The sequence below is a fragment of the Phyllobates terribilis genome, unplaced genomic scaffold (genome assembly GCF_046119375.1).
Source record: "Phyllobates terribilis strain yellow unplaced genomic scaffold, ASM4611937v1 Scaffold_12__6_contigs__length_324123572, whole genome shotgun sequence".
NCBI lineage: Eukaryota > Metazoa > Chordata > Amphibia > Anura > Dendrobatidae > Phyllobates > Phyllobates terribilis.
Genome location: NW_027362772.1, coordinates 29,762,202 through 29,775,477, shown reverse-complemented (window position 1 = coordinate 29,775,477; position 13,276 = coordinate 29,762,202). Strand labels below are relative to the sequence as shown.

Below are 13,276 nucleotides of genomic sequence, written 5' to 3'. Positions count from 1 at the left end.
AACTACGGGTGAATGTTAACAATGGAGGTGGGATTAAATGTTGGTATGAGGATAAATAGCAGGATAATGGGATTGTGCAATAATTTTATGTTCGGTGAAGATCTATGGGAGCTAATCCGATTCAAGCAAAAGGTAGATGAGCGATATACGGCCATTATCTGACCACTGGGCTCCGGGGTACATATACATATATGTGGGAGTTCATTATAATTATTAATATGCTCTAATGCCTGAATTGCCTTTAATCAAATGGGACATTGCACCTGATATGCCTTTCTTTCATTTAGAATTTGTATAAATATCAATATCATGAGATTTTGATCACCTCGGTCAAGCGTAGGTATTATAAGGTGTATTTATTTAAATGGAAATTACAATTCGTAATGGAAACGGAACACCTTCCCGGTGCTATATAATCTCCAGATTTTTTCCTTCTGTGGTTGGATATCATGGGAAGATGTATAAAATAGGGATTATGTTGTCTCCTAAATAACCAATAATAATGGAGTAGCTCATCAGTGTAACCACACTTAGATAATGCCTCCTACCTGCACCTCCCCACGATCTCCTAAATAGTCCTGTGATTCCCAGTGCGCATGCGCGCCGCTGTCGCTCCGGACACCTGACACGCTGGTGTGTGCATCACTGCTTAGCAGCGGTGGAACGCTTGCGTTCCACTGTCGGCGGGCGGAAGTACCTGACAGGAAGTGATACGCGACTGCTCATGCGCCGCTATGGGCTAGCGCTACCCAAAAACACTGCTTCATATGTTAATTGGGCATGGAGTATAACCACACGTCCCTATTTAAGGCAATACAGGCTCACATTGAAAACACACGCCCCCCGACGAAGCGAGGGCGAAACGCGCCTAGGGGCACGAGGGCACGAGCAGTACTCACATACGTCCGCAAGTAACTACTAAATACTATTGACTAAATATCATTGATTAATATTGGAGATTGTGGAAGCTATTAAGATTGATCTTTCCAAAGGCAGGATATCAGAAGGGACTCAATCCAGTTTTAGGTGTTTGATGCCAGTTACTATTATGCACTATGCACTGGTCACTTTAACACAAATAAGATGGAGAAGTAAGAATTTGAGATGGTCCCTAAGACCAATTTGAGGTGTCTGATGCCAGTTATTAAAATGCACTATGCACTGGTCACGTTTACCTAAATGGGATGGAGGTGGAGGAATAATGATCTGAGCTGATTCCTAACGACTATATTGTATGCAACAAATTTGTATCTATGATATCCTTATGCACTCTTCCAATTGTGTTGGATATAAATTGAACAATATGAGAATGTGCAGTGTCCTCTTCATGCAGCACCGTGATATATTCTTTTAATCATGCACTAATGTTTAAATAAAGTATTAATTTTTTTCTAAAAACTCTGGTCATATAAGCTCTCCTATTCTTTTGAGGGCTTCTCCCTTCTTGTGTGAGCAAGTACCCCCTCCTGAAGCTGGCTCTTGCTTCCGCTTATGTCACGACTATTTGCAGCTGCAGCCAAGGAGTCTCCTGTTTCGCGTTCCACGGTGAGTGATGGGCTGTGGCCGGGGTTATCCCCCATTCCGTCACACCCGGCATTCACCGCACGAGCATTCATTGACAGAGCGCGCGGTGGATGCTGGGTGTGACACGATGAGGGATAAGCCCACCCACAGCCTGTCATTCACCTTGGTATGCAGAACAGGAGACCCCTGGCTGCAGCCGCAAATAGTCGTGATGTAAGCGGAAGCGAGAGCCGGCTGCAGCCGGGGGAATTACGTGCTGGCTGTGCGTGGTCAGCGATGTTGTCACAAGCAGTATTGACAACATGACGTAATGACAAAATTCATTAGGGGCCCCGAGGGGATACATTGGAGGGTTAATTTAAAGTAGTGCACAACCCATTTAAACACTGCTTCTCTGCTTAGTCGTGCCCGGTCGGCCGCATACATATTCTAGAATACCCGATGCAATCGAATCGGGCCACCATCTAGTATATTATAATACACTTCCTTAGTCTTCCATACAGTATAACACACTCCCCATAGTCATCCATACAGTATAATGCACTCCTCATAGCCCTCCATACAGTATCATACACTTACCATAGTCCTCCATATAGTGTAATGCACTCCCTACAAAAAAGTACAATACTCACCTCTCCTCCACGTTCCCTCACTACTCCGGTCTCTGCAGCGAGCTTTCTGAGTTCCCGGACATCTCAGACTCGTGAGCGCCATGCAGTGACATCCTAGTCCTCGGGAACTTTGTTGCAAACACCATCAGCCCAGGAATCAAGGAGAATATCATGACCAGATGAAATTCTTATCAGTTTGTCTTGTTTACAACGTTATGGCTTCAAAAGCAGTGGAAAAACCATTCACATAACCGAGCCTTGATAATTCAATCTTACTTGGTTTCCATCCTTGAAAGTTACGTAAGGATTAGTCTTATCTAGGTTTATTATGAAAGCGAGTATTTATTATGAGTTTCTGCAGACCCTAATAAATTCATGGTTCATCCTTTAAGACAGTTGAACAATAATGTCATAAAACTTTACTGTTAGATACATGTGATCTGCAGTTCCTCCAAAAGTATCAGGAAGTATTTATAAGGAAATATCTTCGTTCACCTTGAGCCTTTTATGTTCAGGTTTTAAGAAATTCTAATAAAGGTTATATTTTATATTAGTCCCTGATTATTTCAGTGAATTTAATTTTCTGATTTCTTTAGCATCATTATTGGTACAGTGATGTTTAGAACAGCTTTGCAAATTTCAGTGTTTTTCTATTAAACATACTTATAAATTTGTTATTATTATTATTATTTTACTATTTTACACATCAAAATTTCTGAAAAAAAATCTTTCAATATGGTCGCTGAGCCTTATAAAAGGATGATATGTTCTGTTCTTAAGAGATCACTTTTTTTTAGAAATCTTTGTAATAACATGACAGGGAGGATAATAAGATATTAATAACACAATGTACAGATAACACAGGATCCACCATTCACAATAGGTGATGTCACAGCTCACCTCCTCCTCCTGTACAATGACTGATAACACCTCTATGTACAGTAGATAGCACAGGATCCACCATTCACAATAGGTGATATCACAGCTCACCTCCTCCCCCTCCTGTACAATGACTGATAACACCTCTATATACAGTAGATAACACAGGATCCACCATTCATAATAGGCGATGTCACAGCTCACCTCCTCCTGTACAATGACTGATCACACTTCTACATACAGTAGCTAACACGGGATCCACCATTCACAATAGATGATGTCGCAGCTCACCTCCTCCTCCTGTACAATGACTATAACACCTCTATATAAAGTAGATAACACAGGATCCACCATTCACAATAGGAGATGTCACAGCTCACCTCCTCCTCCTGTACAATGACTGATAACACCTCTATGTACAGTAGATAACACAGGATCCACCATTCACAATAGGTGATGTCACAGCTCACCTCCTCCTCCTGTACAATGACTGATAACACCTCTATATACAGTAGATAACACGGGATCCACCTTTCACGATAGGTGATGTCACAGCTCACCTCCTCCTCCTGTACAATGAGTGATAACACCTCTATATACAGTAGATAACACGAGATCCACCTTTCACAATAGGTGATGTCACAGCTCACCTCCTCCTTCTGAACAATGACCGATACCTTGATAAGTGCAGGGTTAAAAGTCAGTACCTTTCCATATAAAAATTCTTCCATAAACTAGGGTGTATTGCAGTAAATAAATAACTTTGGTAATAAAAGGAGGTCAACATAATCTTGGTTTATTAGTGGGCAGGTTTCTTTTTCTTTAGAATCCCATGTGGCCCACCCTACCCGCCACTCCTCAAAAACCCATGTGATAAATACTTCATCCAAGGTTTCCATCTCACAATAAGACCTTTCTTCACTTGCAGAACGATGACCTCCTTGATCGGAATTCTGAGTCTCTTCTCTGCTCTCGCAGCAATAAGTACGTTTTCTCAAAAATCTTGAAACTGGAACTTTAGTTTTGTTTTTGCCTATTTTTCAATCTTTTTTTAATGTTTTATTATTATTATTATTATTATTATTATTACTAATAAGCCTTAATAACCAGACTTTTTTTTTCATTCTTTTTTAGTAGCTATAATTTATTATTGTCCTTCATTGATATGGTTATATAAGGCTTTGTTATATGTGAGACAAATTGTAATAGTTTTTAGCCTTTATTTGGCGCGCAATAAATTATTGTGTAATATAATAATATAATATCTCTAACTATTGTTACAAGTAAATATGATAAAGCTAAATAATAATGCTAATAATATTACAAAAGTGTCATCTCAGTTTAATAACTAATACTGTTAATTCAAATGATCAGAAATGTCTAAAAATAATATAATAATAATTTATAAATAACATAACGATAAGCGATATTAGTAATAGCAAAAATAATTCAACAAAAATAAATAATACCAATATTGGCAAGACAATAAAATAATAATCTAAATATAATAGAAAAAAACAATATTACCAGTAAAAAAGTAATGCAATAAAGTAGGAAATAGAAATGATACAATAATATTAATGTAATAATAATAATACGTATTATATCATGAGATTGTATCACAAATAAATATAACTGATACATTAAAAAAAAAAAAAAAACCTGAAATAATAATAAAATAATAGAAAATGTACTTTTAGTTTTTGTGATCATTCAAGCGATTTCAATGTAATAAGTGAACAATGTTCTGGTTTTGCGACATTTCTTTAGGCAACGCCCTCACCTGTACCCAGTGCGTTTCTACATCCGCTTCATGCTCAGGCAGCAGTGTGACTTGTCCTTCAGGCTCTACGTGTGGATCCTCATACACGGAAACGGTTGTTGGTGAGTTATATAACTGAGGACAATCTTTGGAGTGTTGGGTGGTGTTGTGGAGCGGTGTTCAATTCTATTTACATAAATAAAGCATAATCTTTGAAACATAAAAAGTTCTAGAAACTTCTAATAGATTCTTTTTTCAACCCCTCTTAATTTTAATACCTTTCTTGTTGTCATTAAATTCTTTATTATGTATTTAAAAAAAAAAAGAAATACAAGTTAGCTTTAGGCTAATCCTTTAAACTTAGTTTTTGAGCGCTCTGATGAGATTCCATATTCTTTCATTCAGCAGACAGCAAGCCATCACCTTTCTTGTGGATAGCTGATAACTTTGTAAGATGGGAATCACCTTTAAGTTTCCTGTACCACCAAAATATGCCCTAGTATACAAACAGTATATTTCACTCTGATGGATCTTCCTAGTCAGTCATGTGTAATTCTTAAATTCCCCTGCCAAGTTTCCCCATTGACATCAACTGATCTATGCGGTTCACAACTTAGAGGTAGTTTGTGACCAACTTTTTACGTAGAATCTTTTCTAGCAAGTAGGATTGCCCAGTACAAAAAAACTCTTGATTGTTCCAGTTGGAAAATGTTAGTATGTAAAAAACAACTTTTGTATATTTTTAGGTGGAGCGACTCAAGTATCTTTCATCAGGTCATGTATCCCACCTGCTGAATGCAACTACAATGGCAGCTTGAGCATACCGCAAGGATACGTAAGGATGGGCATTTCCTGTTGCAACAGTGACGACTGTACTCCTACTACCCCTTCATGTAAGTCATTCACTTCTGCTTCTTTCAACATACGCCTGTAGTTTGAGAAGTAAATGGGCTCAAAATTTTCTAGCGCACCACAGTTTAATTTCCAGATAAATACTTAAGCTTTCAGTAATGCTGCACATTTCGTATCTTGATGGTATGGTGTGGTATATGGGGTACAAAGATTGTGGGGCCATTCTTCATCAATGGAAACCTCAATGCCATTGGATATCTGAAATTGCTGCATCATGATGTGTTGCCCTCTTTATGCACTGAAGGTGGCACGTTCCCTGAGTTTTCCCAACAAGATGGTGCACCACCACATTATGGGTGTCAGGTCTGAGCATTTCTACATGAACAGTTTCCTGTAAAGTGGATTGGTCATCATGGGCCAGTTGAATGGCCACCAAGGTCTCCCGATCTGACCCCCTTAGACTTTTATCTTTGGGGTCATCTGAAGGCAACTGTCTATGCTGTGAAGATACGAGATGTGCAGCATCTGAAACAGTGGATACTTGAAGCCTGTGCTAGCATTTCTTCTGCGGTGTTGCTATCAGTGTGTCAAGAGTGGGAGAAGAGGGTTGCATTGACAATCCAACACAATGGGCAGCACTTTGAGCACATTTTATAAGTGGCCATAAACTTGTAAAAAACTCATGAAAGAATAAATTTGCTTTAAAACCAAGCACACCATTGTTTTTCTTATGAAATTCTCAATATGTTTGATGTGTCACATGACCCTGTTCCCATTGAAAAAAATAATGTTGGATCCAAAATGTCCGACTTCAAAATGGCTGCCATGGTCACTACCCATCTGGAAAAGTGTTCCCCCTCCCATATACTAATATGCCACAAACAGGAAGTTGATATCACGAACCATTCCCATTTAATTTAGGTGTATCCATATAAATGGCCCACTCTGTATATGCAATCTATCTATCTATCTATCTATCTATCTATCTATCTATCTATCTATCTATCTATCTATCTATCTATCTATCTATCTATCTATCTAATCTTTTTTTATTCAGTAAAGCTAGCAAATTCGAAAATCAAACAATCTGCCCAACTGTAACTGACTTTTTTTTTTGTTTCGTTAGATTATATTTGTATTCATTTTACTCACTTATATAGCGCCATTAATTCCTCAGTGCTTTACAGACATTGTCATCACTGTCCCCATTCACAATCTTAATTTCCTATCAGTATGTCTTTGGAGTGTGGGAGGAAACCGGAGAATCTGGAGAAAACCCACGCAAACATGGGAAGAACATGCAAACTTCTTATATCACGAGAATATGCCACCAGAGCAGCGCTATATGTATGAAAAAAGAGTCTCTATTAACAATTATGACTTGACAAACAATACAAAAGCTGTCCCAACATTAAAGTAAATGTAGCAATTTAAAAAAAGTAATGAAATGTGCAATTCTTGTTAAAAAAAAGTAAACCAATAAAAAAACAATTATAGTCATAACTAGTGTTGAGCGAGCATGCTCGACACTGCTCGGTACTCGCCCGAGCATCTCACTACTCGAGATGTTTGGTGAGCACCGAACATTTCCGGGTTACTCGGGTGGGAGCTCGGGTTCCCGCCCTGCATGTTTGGTGCTCTTTACAGAGCCAATGAACATGCAGAGATTGGCAGCCAGTCACTGTAATGCCACAGCCATGTTGGTTGTGCGCATTACAGTGATTGGCTGGCCGCACAGCGTCACCTCGAGTATTTAAAACCAGGCGCCGCCATATTGGAAACAGTCGCTCCGGATCAGACGGTGTAGGGAGAGTGCAGCTGAGCTAGGGAGAGATTTATACTGCAAAATACTTAGTGTAGGGTGTTTAAAGCCTGAAAAATCAAACAAACAGTCCTTCTGAGGACTAATATCCATCCCAGATATCAGGCAGGCAGGCTGTATAGGAGACGCACTGGTTATACCAACAAACACTGCATTTACAGCCCTGTGTGCTGCTGCTGCTCAAGTTGCTAGATTTAGCCCCAGGTCTCAGGGGCCAGGAAAAATCCTTTTCTTTTCATCTAAATCGTCTTTTTTTTTTTTTTCCTCAGTCAGACTGTACAAATAAGTGTCTTAGTAACGTTTTGGTATTCCCCCACCCAAAAAAAAAATTGAGTGTGTCTGTGAGTGTTCAGACACAAATATATCTGTTGAAAAAAATCTGGTTTCGGAAAGATAACTAGAACTGTGGTTTTGCAGTTACACGGTTAAAATGTCTGTATTATCCACTTTTTTGCATTTTTTCCATAGAAAAAACAGTTTGAGTGTCTTGCTGACTGTTCAGACACAAATATATCTATTTAAAAAAGTCTGGTATACGCCAGGAAATTAGAACTGTAGTTTTCCTCTTCCATGGTTCAAATCTGGGTGTTATCCACCTTTTTGCCTTTTTTCCATAAAAAAAAACAGTTTGAGTGTCTCGCTGACTGTTCAGACACAAATATATCTGTTTAAAAGAGTCTGGTGTAGGCCAGAGAAATAGAACTGTCGTTTTCCTCTTCCAAGGTTCAAATCTGGGTGTAATCCACCTTTTTGCCTTTTTTCCATAAAAAAAACAGTTTGTGTGTCTCGCTGACTGTTCAGACACAAATATATCTTTTAAAATTATTCTGGTGTAGGCCAGAGAACTAGAACTGTGGTTTTCCTCTTCCACGGTTCTAATCCCTTTTTATTACCATTTTGCCATTGATAGTGCGAGTGTAAGCTATTTTACTTCATTTACAATGGGCAAGGCGCGTGGCTAGGGACGTGGAACTGGACGTTCTGGTGATGGTGCGTGCAGAGGATGGGGTCGTGGCCCAGGTGAAAATGTGCCACAACCAACAGCCACATCTTCTCGCTCCCAGTTCCTGACCAAATTACTAGGGAAGCACACAACAACAGCACTATTACGAACTGATCAGTGTGAACAGGTTATTAATTGGATAGCAGATAATACTTCCAGTCACCTGGGCACCACCTCCTCCGGTCTCTCTTCCACACGGTCAAGTTTTAGTAGCCGTGAGTCTCGACCGCATAATCCTCCACACCATGATGCACCTTCCTCCCACCATGCCGAGTGTCATCAGACAGCAACTGATCCCACAGTTGGACACTCTGAAGAGCTGTTCACTGGTCCATTTCCATATTTGGGCCCCTCGCCTGCTCCGCTTGAAGTGGTGGAAGAGGAGATCCAATGTAGCGATGGCCAAATATTTGAACAGCCACGGCCTCAGGAAGGTGACGCTGGCAATTTATCACAAGAGGTGGACGATGACGAGACACAATTGCCACGAAGTGAGGAGGAAGACCGTGGTGCGGAAGTGGAAGAGGAGGAGGTGGTGGATGATCAAGTAACTGACCCAACGTGGCAGGAGGACATGCAGAGCGAGGCCAGCAGCACCCAGGGGGAGGGAGGCAGAGTACCCCAACAGGAAAGGAAGAAGCAGTGTGGTGGCCGCAGACAGAAGGCAGGCAACCGTTCCCCGTAACACCAACATGAGGAACATTGCCAGTACAACCGTCGATCTTCCAGAGTCTGGAATTTTTTTAAAGACTCTGCTGATAACCCCAAAAAGGCCATTTGTACCACCTGCCAGGCCAGCATCAGCAGGGGTGACAAAACTACCAGCCTGACCACCACCAGCATGATCAGGCACATGTAAGCAAAGCACCCGACTTTGTGGGGCGAAGCCCAGGGTCAGCGACCAGTGTCAGCGGGTGTCACCACTGCTTCTTCCGCTGTTGTGCGTGTAAGAGAACCCCCTGTTGTGCGTGCAAGGCAATCCCCAGTCCATACTGCATGCAAAGATGCCCTCTCCTCTCAGTCTTCACTTGTTATGGCAGTTTTTCAAGAAACAACATCAATGTCCACGTCCACATCCCACCGCAGCGTTCAATTGTCCATATCCCAGACCTTTGAACTAAAGCGCAAATTCGCAGCCAACGCCCCACAGGCCACAGTCCTAAATTCGCACATTTCACGACTGCTTGCGTTGGAAATGCTGCCTTTTAGGCTGGTGGAGACGGAATCCTTCCGCAACCTTATGGCGGTGGCCGTCCCTCGGTACTTGGTCCCCATCCGACACTATTTTGCCCGGTGTGCCATCCCCGCACTACACAAGCACGTGTCCCAAAACATCTGCCGTGCCCTCAAGAATGCAGTTACTGGGAGAGTCCACCTGACAACGGACACGTGGACAAATGCTTGTGGCCAGGGATGGTACATCTCCCTGACGGCACATGGGTAAACGGGTAAACATAGTGGAAGCCGGGACCCAGTCGGACCTTGGGACGGAACACATCCTCCCCACACCGAGGATTGCGGGCCCTATGTCAGTCAGAGTTGCTACCACAGTGTACAGCTCCTGCGCATTATCCTCCTCCTCCTCCTCTTGTTCAGCCTCCATCTCAGATATCACCACATCAGTTACAAGCTGGAAGCACTGCAGTACTGCCTCAGCCAAGCGGCAACAGGCTGTGCTGAAACTCATAAGCTTAGGTGATAAACCTCTCACTGCTTGTGAGTTGTGGACAGCTGCGAAAGAGCAGGCAGATCTGTGGCTGAGACCGTTGAACCTACTTCCTGGCATGGTCGTGTGTGACAATGGCTGTAACCTGGTGGCGGCTCTGAGACGAGGCGAGATCACACACGTACCATGCCTGGCTCATGTGCTTAAACTCGTGGTTCAGCGGTTTCTTAAATTGTACCCCGAGTTGCAAGGTCTGCTCCTAAAAGTACGCCGCCTGTCAGCTCATTTTCGCAAGTCAGCTACAACTTCCGCCGCCCTTGCTGTGTTGCAGCAGCGTTTGCAGCTTCCGGCACACCGACTGGTGTGTGATGTCCCCACACGTTGGAACTCTACCCTCCACATGTTGCAAAGGATTTTTGAGCAGAAGAGAGCAGTTGTGGAGTACCAGCTGCAACAAGGCTGTTGATATTCAGTTTAGACTCCACACATAAGACCCCAGGAGTGGACCTGGATGTCTGACATATGTACCATCCTGACAAACTTTGAGGAGTCCACCAAGATGGTGAGTGGCGATGACTCCATCATTAACGTCAGCATCCCACTTGTCTGCTTTCTGCAACGTTCTCTGCAGAGATTTAAAGAGGAGGCATTGCAGCCAGAGTGTGATGAGATGGATCAAGAAGCCGTAGCGGGCGATTACACACAGACCAGCCTCATCTCTTCCCAACATGCATTGGGGGACAATGAGGGAGAGGAGGAGGAAGAACAGGAGCAGGAATCATGCTCTGTAGACGGTAGTACTTGTACAACTGTCATACAGTCGGTTCAGCGTTGGTGGCTTGAGGACAGGGGGGAGGAGGAGGAGGAGGAGAGCATTGTCAGTCGTCATCTTGTTGAGGACATGGAAGTCTTGCCCATTACCAGTCTGGCACTCATGGCTGACTTTATGTTACGCTGCCTTAACCATGACCCTCGCATTGTCAAAATGTTGGGTGACAGTCATTACTGGTTGGTGACACTTTTAGACCCCCGCTATAAGGAGAACTTTCACTCTCTAATTCCTGAGGTGGAGAGGTCTACAAAAATGGTGCAGTACCAGAAGGCCCTTGTTGCAGAACTGTTAAAAAAATTCCCATCTGAACACGCTAGAGGCAGAGGTCACAGTTCGTTGCCCAACCAAGGCGTACAGGCGACAGAGATGCAACTCCAATCCAGCAGAGGCAGGGGAACACTGTCAACGTTCTGGGTCAATTTTCTCAGACCTGCCCAGCTTACAGTCCCTGAGGTGCGGGGTACTCTCACAAGGAGTGGAAAGTTTCAAAAGATGGTGAGTGAGTACCTTGCCGACCGTACCAGCATCCTCCGTGATTCCTCTGTGCCTTTTAATTATTGGGCATCCAAGCTGGACACTTGGAATGAACTCGCTCTGTACGCATTGTAGGTCCTGGCCTGCCCTGCCGCTAGCAAGTTATCGGAGCGTGTTTTTAGTGCCGCTGTGGGAATTATAACTAGTGTTGAGCCACCCCCGTAGTGTTCGAGTTCGGTTCGGTTCGTCGAACACCCTTGTGTTCGCCGAACTGTTCGTTGAACTGTTCGTCGAACACCTTCGAACACCGTTAAAGCCAATGGCAGGCAAACAAAAACACATAGAAACACATTGAAAACACCTTCAAAGGTGTCCAAAAGCTGACAAACTGCTCAGAAGACATAACTAACACATGGAAAAGTGACAAGTACATATAGTCATGTGAAAAGAAAAGAGGTGGAGGAGTAAAAGGATTGGGAGACACAGATATAGGCATGTCATGCCCTTCTAAAATCCAAAAAGTGAGAAGCCGACACGGCCAGTCCGTTCCTGCCCGTGCCACCTCCGTGTTGCCGGGTTTGTGCCAGAGCCGCGGTGGACCCTGACGGCCAGCCCCCCTCTCCCAATACTGGTGCCTGTCCGCTGGTGGGTTGAGCCCCCCCGCGGTTTGGGGGGAAGTAACATCTGCAGAAGAAAGACCATCTTCCAGCCAAACTAACATGTCGACTTCTTTTCGTGGACAATGTGATACGATCCCTTTGTTACGGACATGCCCATCACTACAAATTCCAGATGAGGCACAAAAACAGCAGGTGCTTCAGCGGATATCAAGAGCTCCTTCAAGTGGGCTCTCCTCCACCTCAATTTCAACATCACAAATACTCCAGTCCTCAGAGGTGTCACCCCAATCGCACTTGCTTCCTCACAGCTCCTAAGTCTCCAGCTGCCCGTCTGAGTATGGGGTAACACAGATGGTTGAGTCTGCAGAGCTGTTTACTCATACTATAGCCTGGGAAACAGAGGTCTGCTCCAGAGCTTCTGTTAATCCAGATGAGGAAATGATCTGCACTGATGCCCAGAATCTTTATAAGTCGGATTCAGGACCAGATGAAGAAGGTTCTGAGCATAATGTAGACCCTCGTTCCCAAACTGTAACTCCTGTTGGTGGAGACAATGATGAAGACGATGATGAGACTCAAATACCTGATTATAGCGACAACTTGACTTTTCAGTCAGGACAGGAAGAGGTTGGCTTTGAGGACGACGGGTGTGATAACACACAGGGTGATGATGACAAGGTTGGAGATACCACTTACTCTCAACCCACAGTCAGCCAGTCGATGAGGTCACCCGGGCCTTTGCCTGGCCTTGGGGATGTCGCGGTGGTCGGCTCCCTGGCCCGTACCCTGGGGTCACTCTTTAAAAGGGTGGATAATTGGGTGGATAATTGTTAATTTTATAAGAGTTCGTGACGCCACCTGTGGTATCTGGTGAGAAGCACCAGCGCTGCAGCAGTCCACTGAGGCCCGTGATAAGGCAGCTCGATGGTATAGCTCCCCACAGGTGGAGCTAGGTCTCAGGGCAGCGTATGCAGGGGGAATGTAGGAATGTAGGACAGGCGAGACCCAGCTGGGTCAGAGCAAGAACGGGAACGGACACAGTAGTCACTTCAGTACCTTTTACTGGAGGAAATTCAGGCACATCCCGGAGCACTGTAGGGTGAAGGGTGCACATCATCCTCCCCAATGAGCGGCTGCAGGGCCTCCTGTTTCTTGCCTCTGCGTAGTAAGTTTCTGACCTGCCTGGAGCTAGGCCTAACTTTGTCTCTGTCCTGCGCTGGCTGACCTTGTG

At 43.6% G+C, this 13,276-nt stretch overlaps 1 protein-coding gene across 1 annotated transcript in view; it reads left to right on the top strand.

The window, feature by feature from the left end:
• The first annotated feature begins 3,842 nt into the window (after positions 1-3,842).
• Positions 3,843-13,276, top strand: part of LOC141171980 (phospholipase A2 inhibitor and Ly6/PLAUR domain-containing protein-like) — a 33,312-nt gene continuing 23,878 nt past the window's right edge. Inside the window, exons 1-3 of the mRNA XM_073655729.1 lie at positions 3,843-3,998; positions 4,785-4,898; positions 5,523-5,669. Coding sequence (XP_073511830.1) covers positions 3,947-3,998; positions 4,785-4,898; positions 5,523-5,669 — 313 coding nt within the window. The 5' untranslated portion in view covers positions 3,843-3,946. The remainder of the gene's footprint in view (positions 3,999-4,784; positions 4,899-5,522; positions 5,670-13,276) is intronic.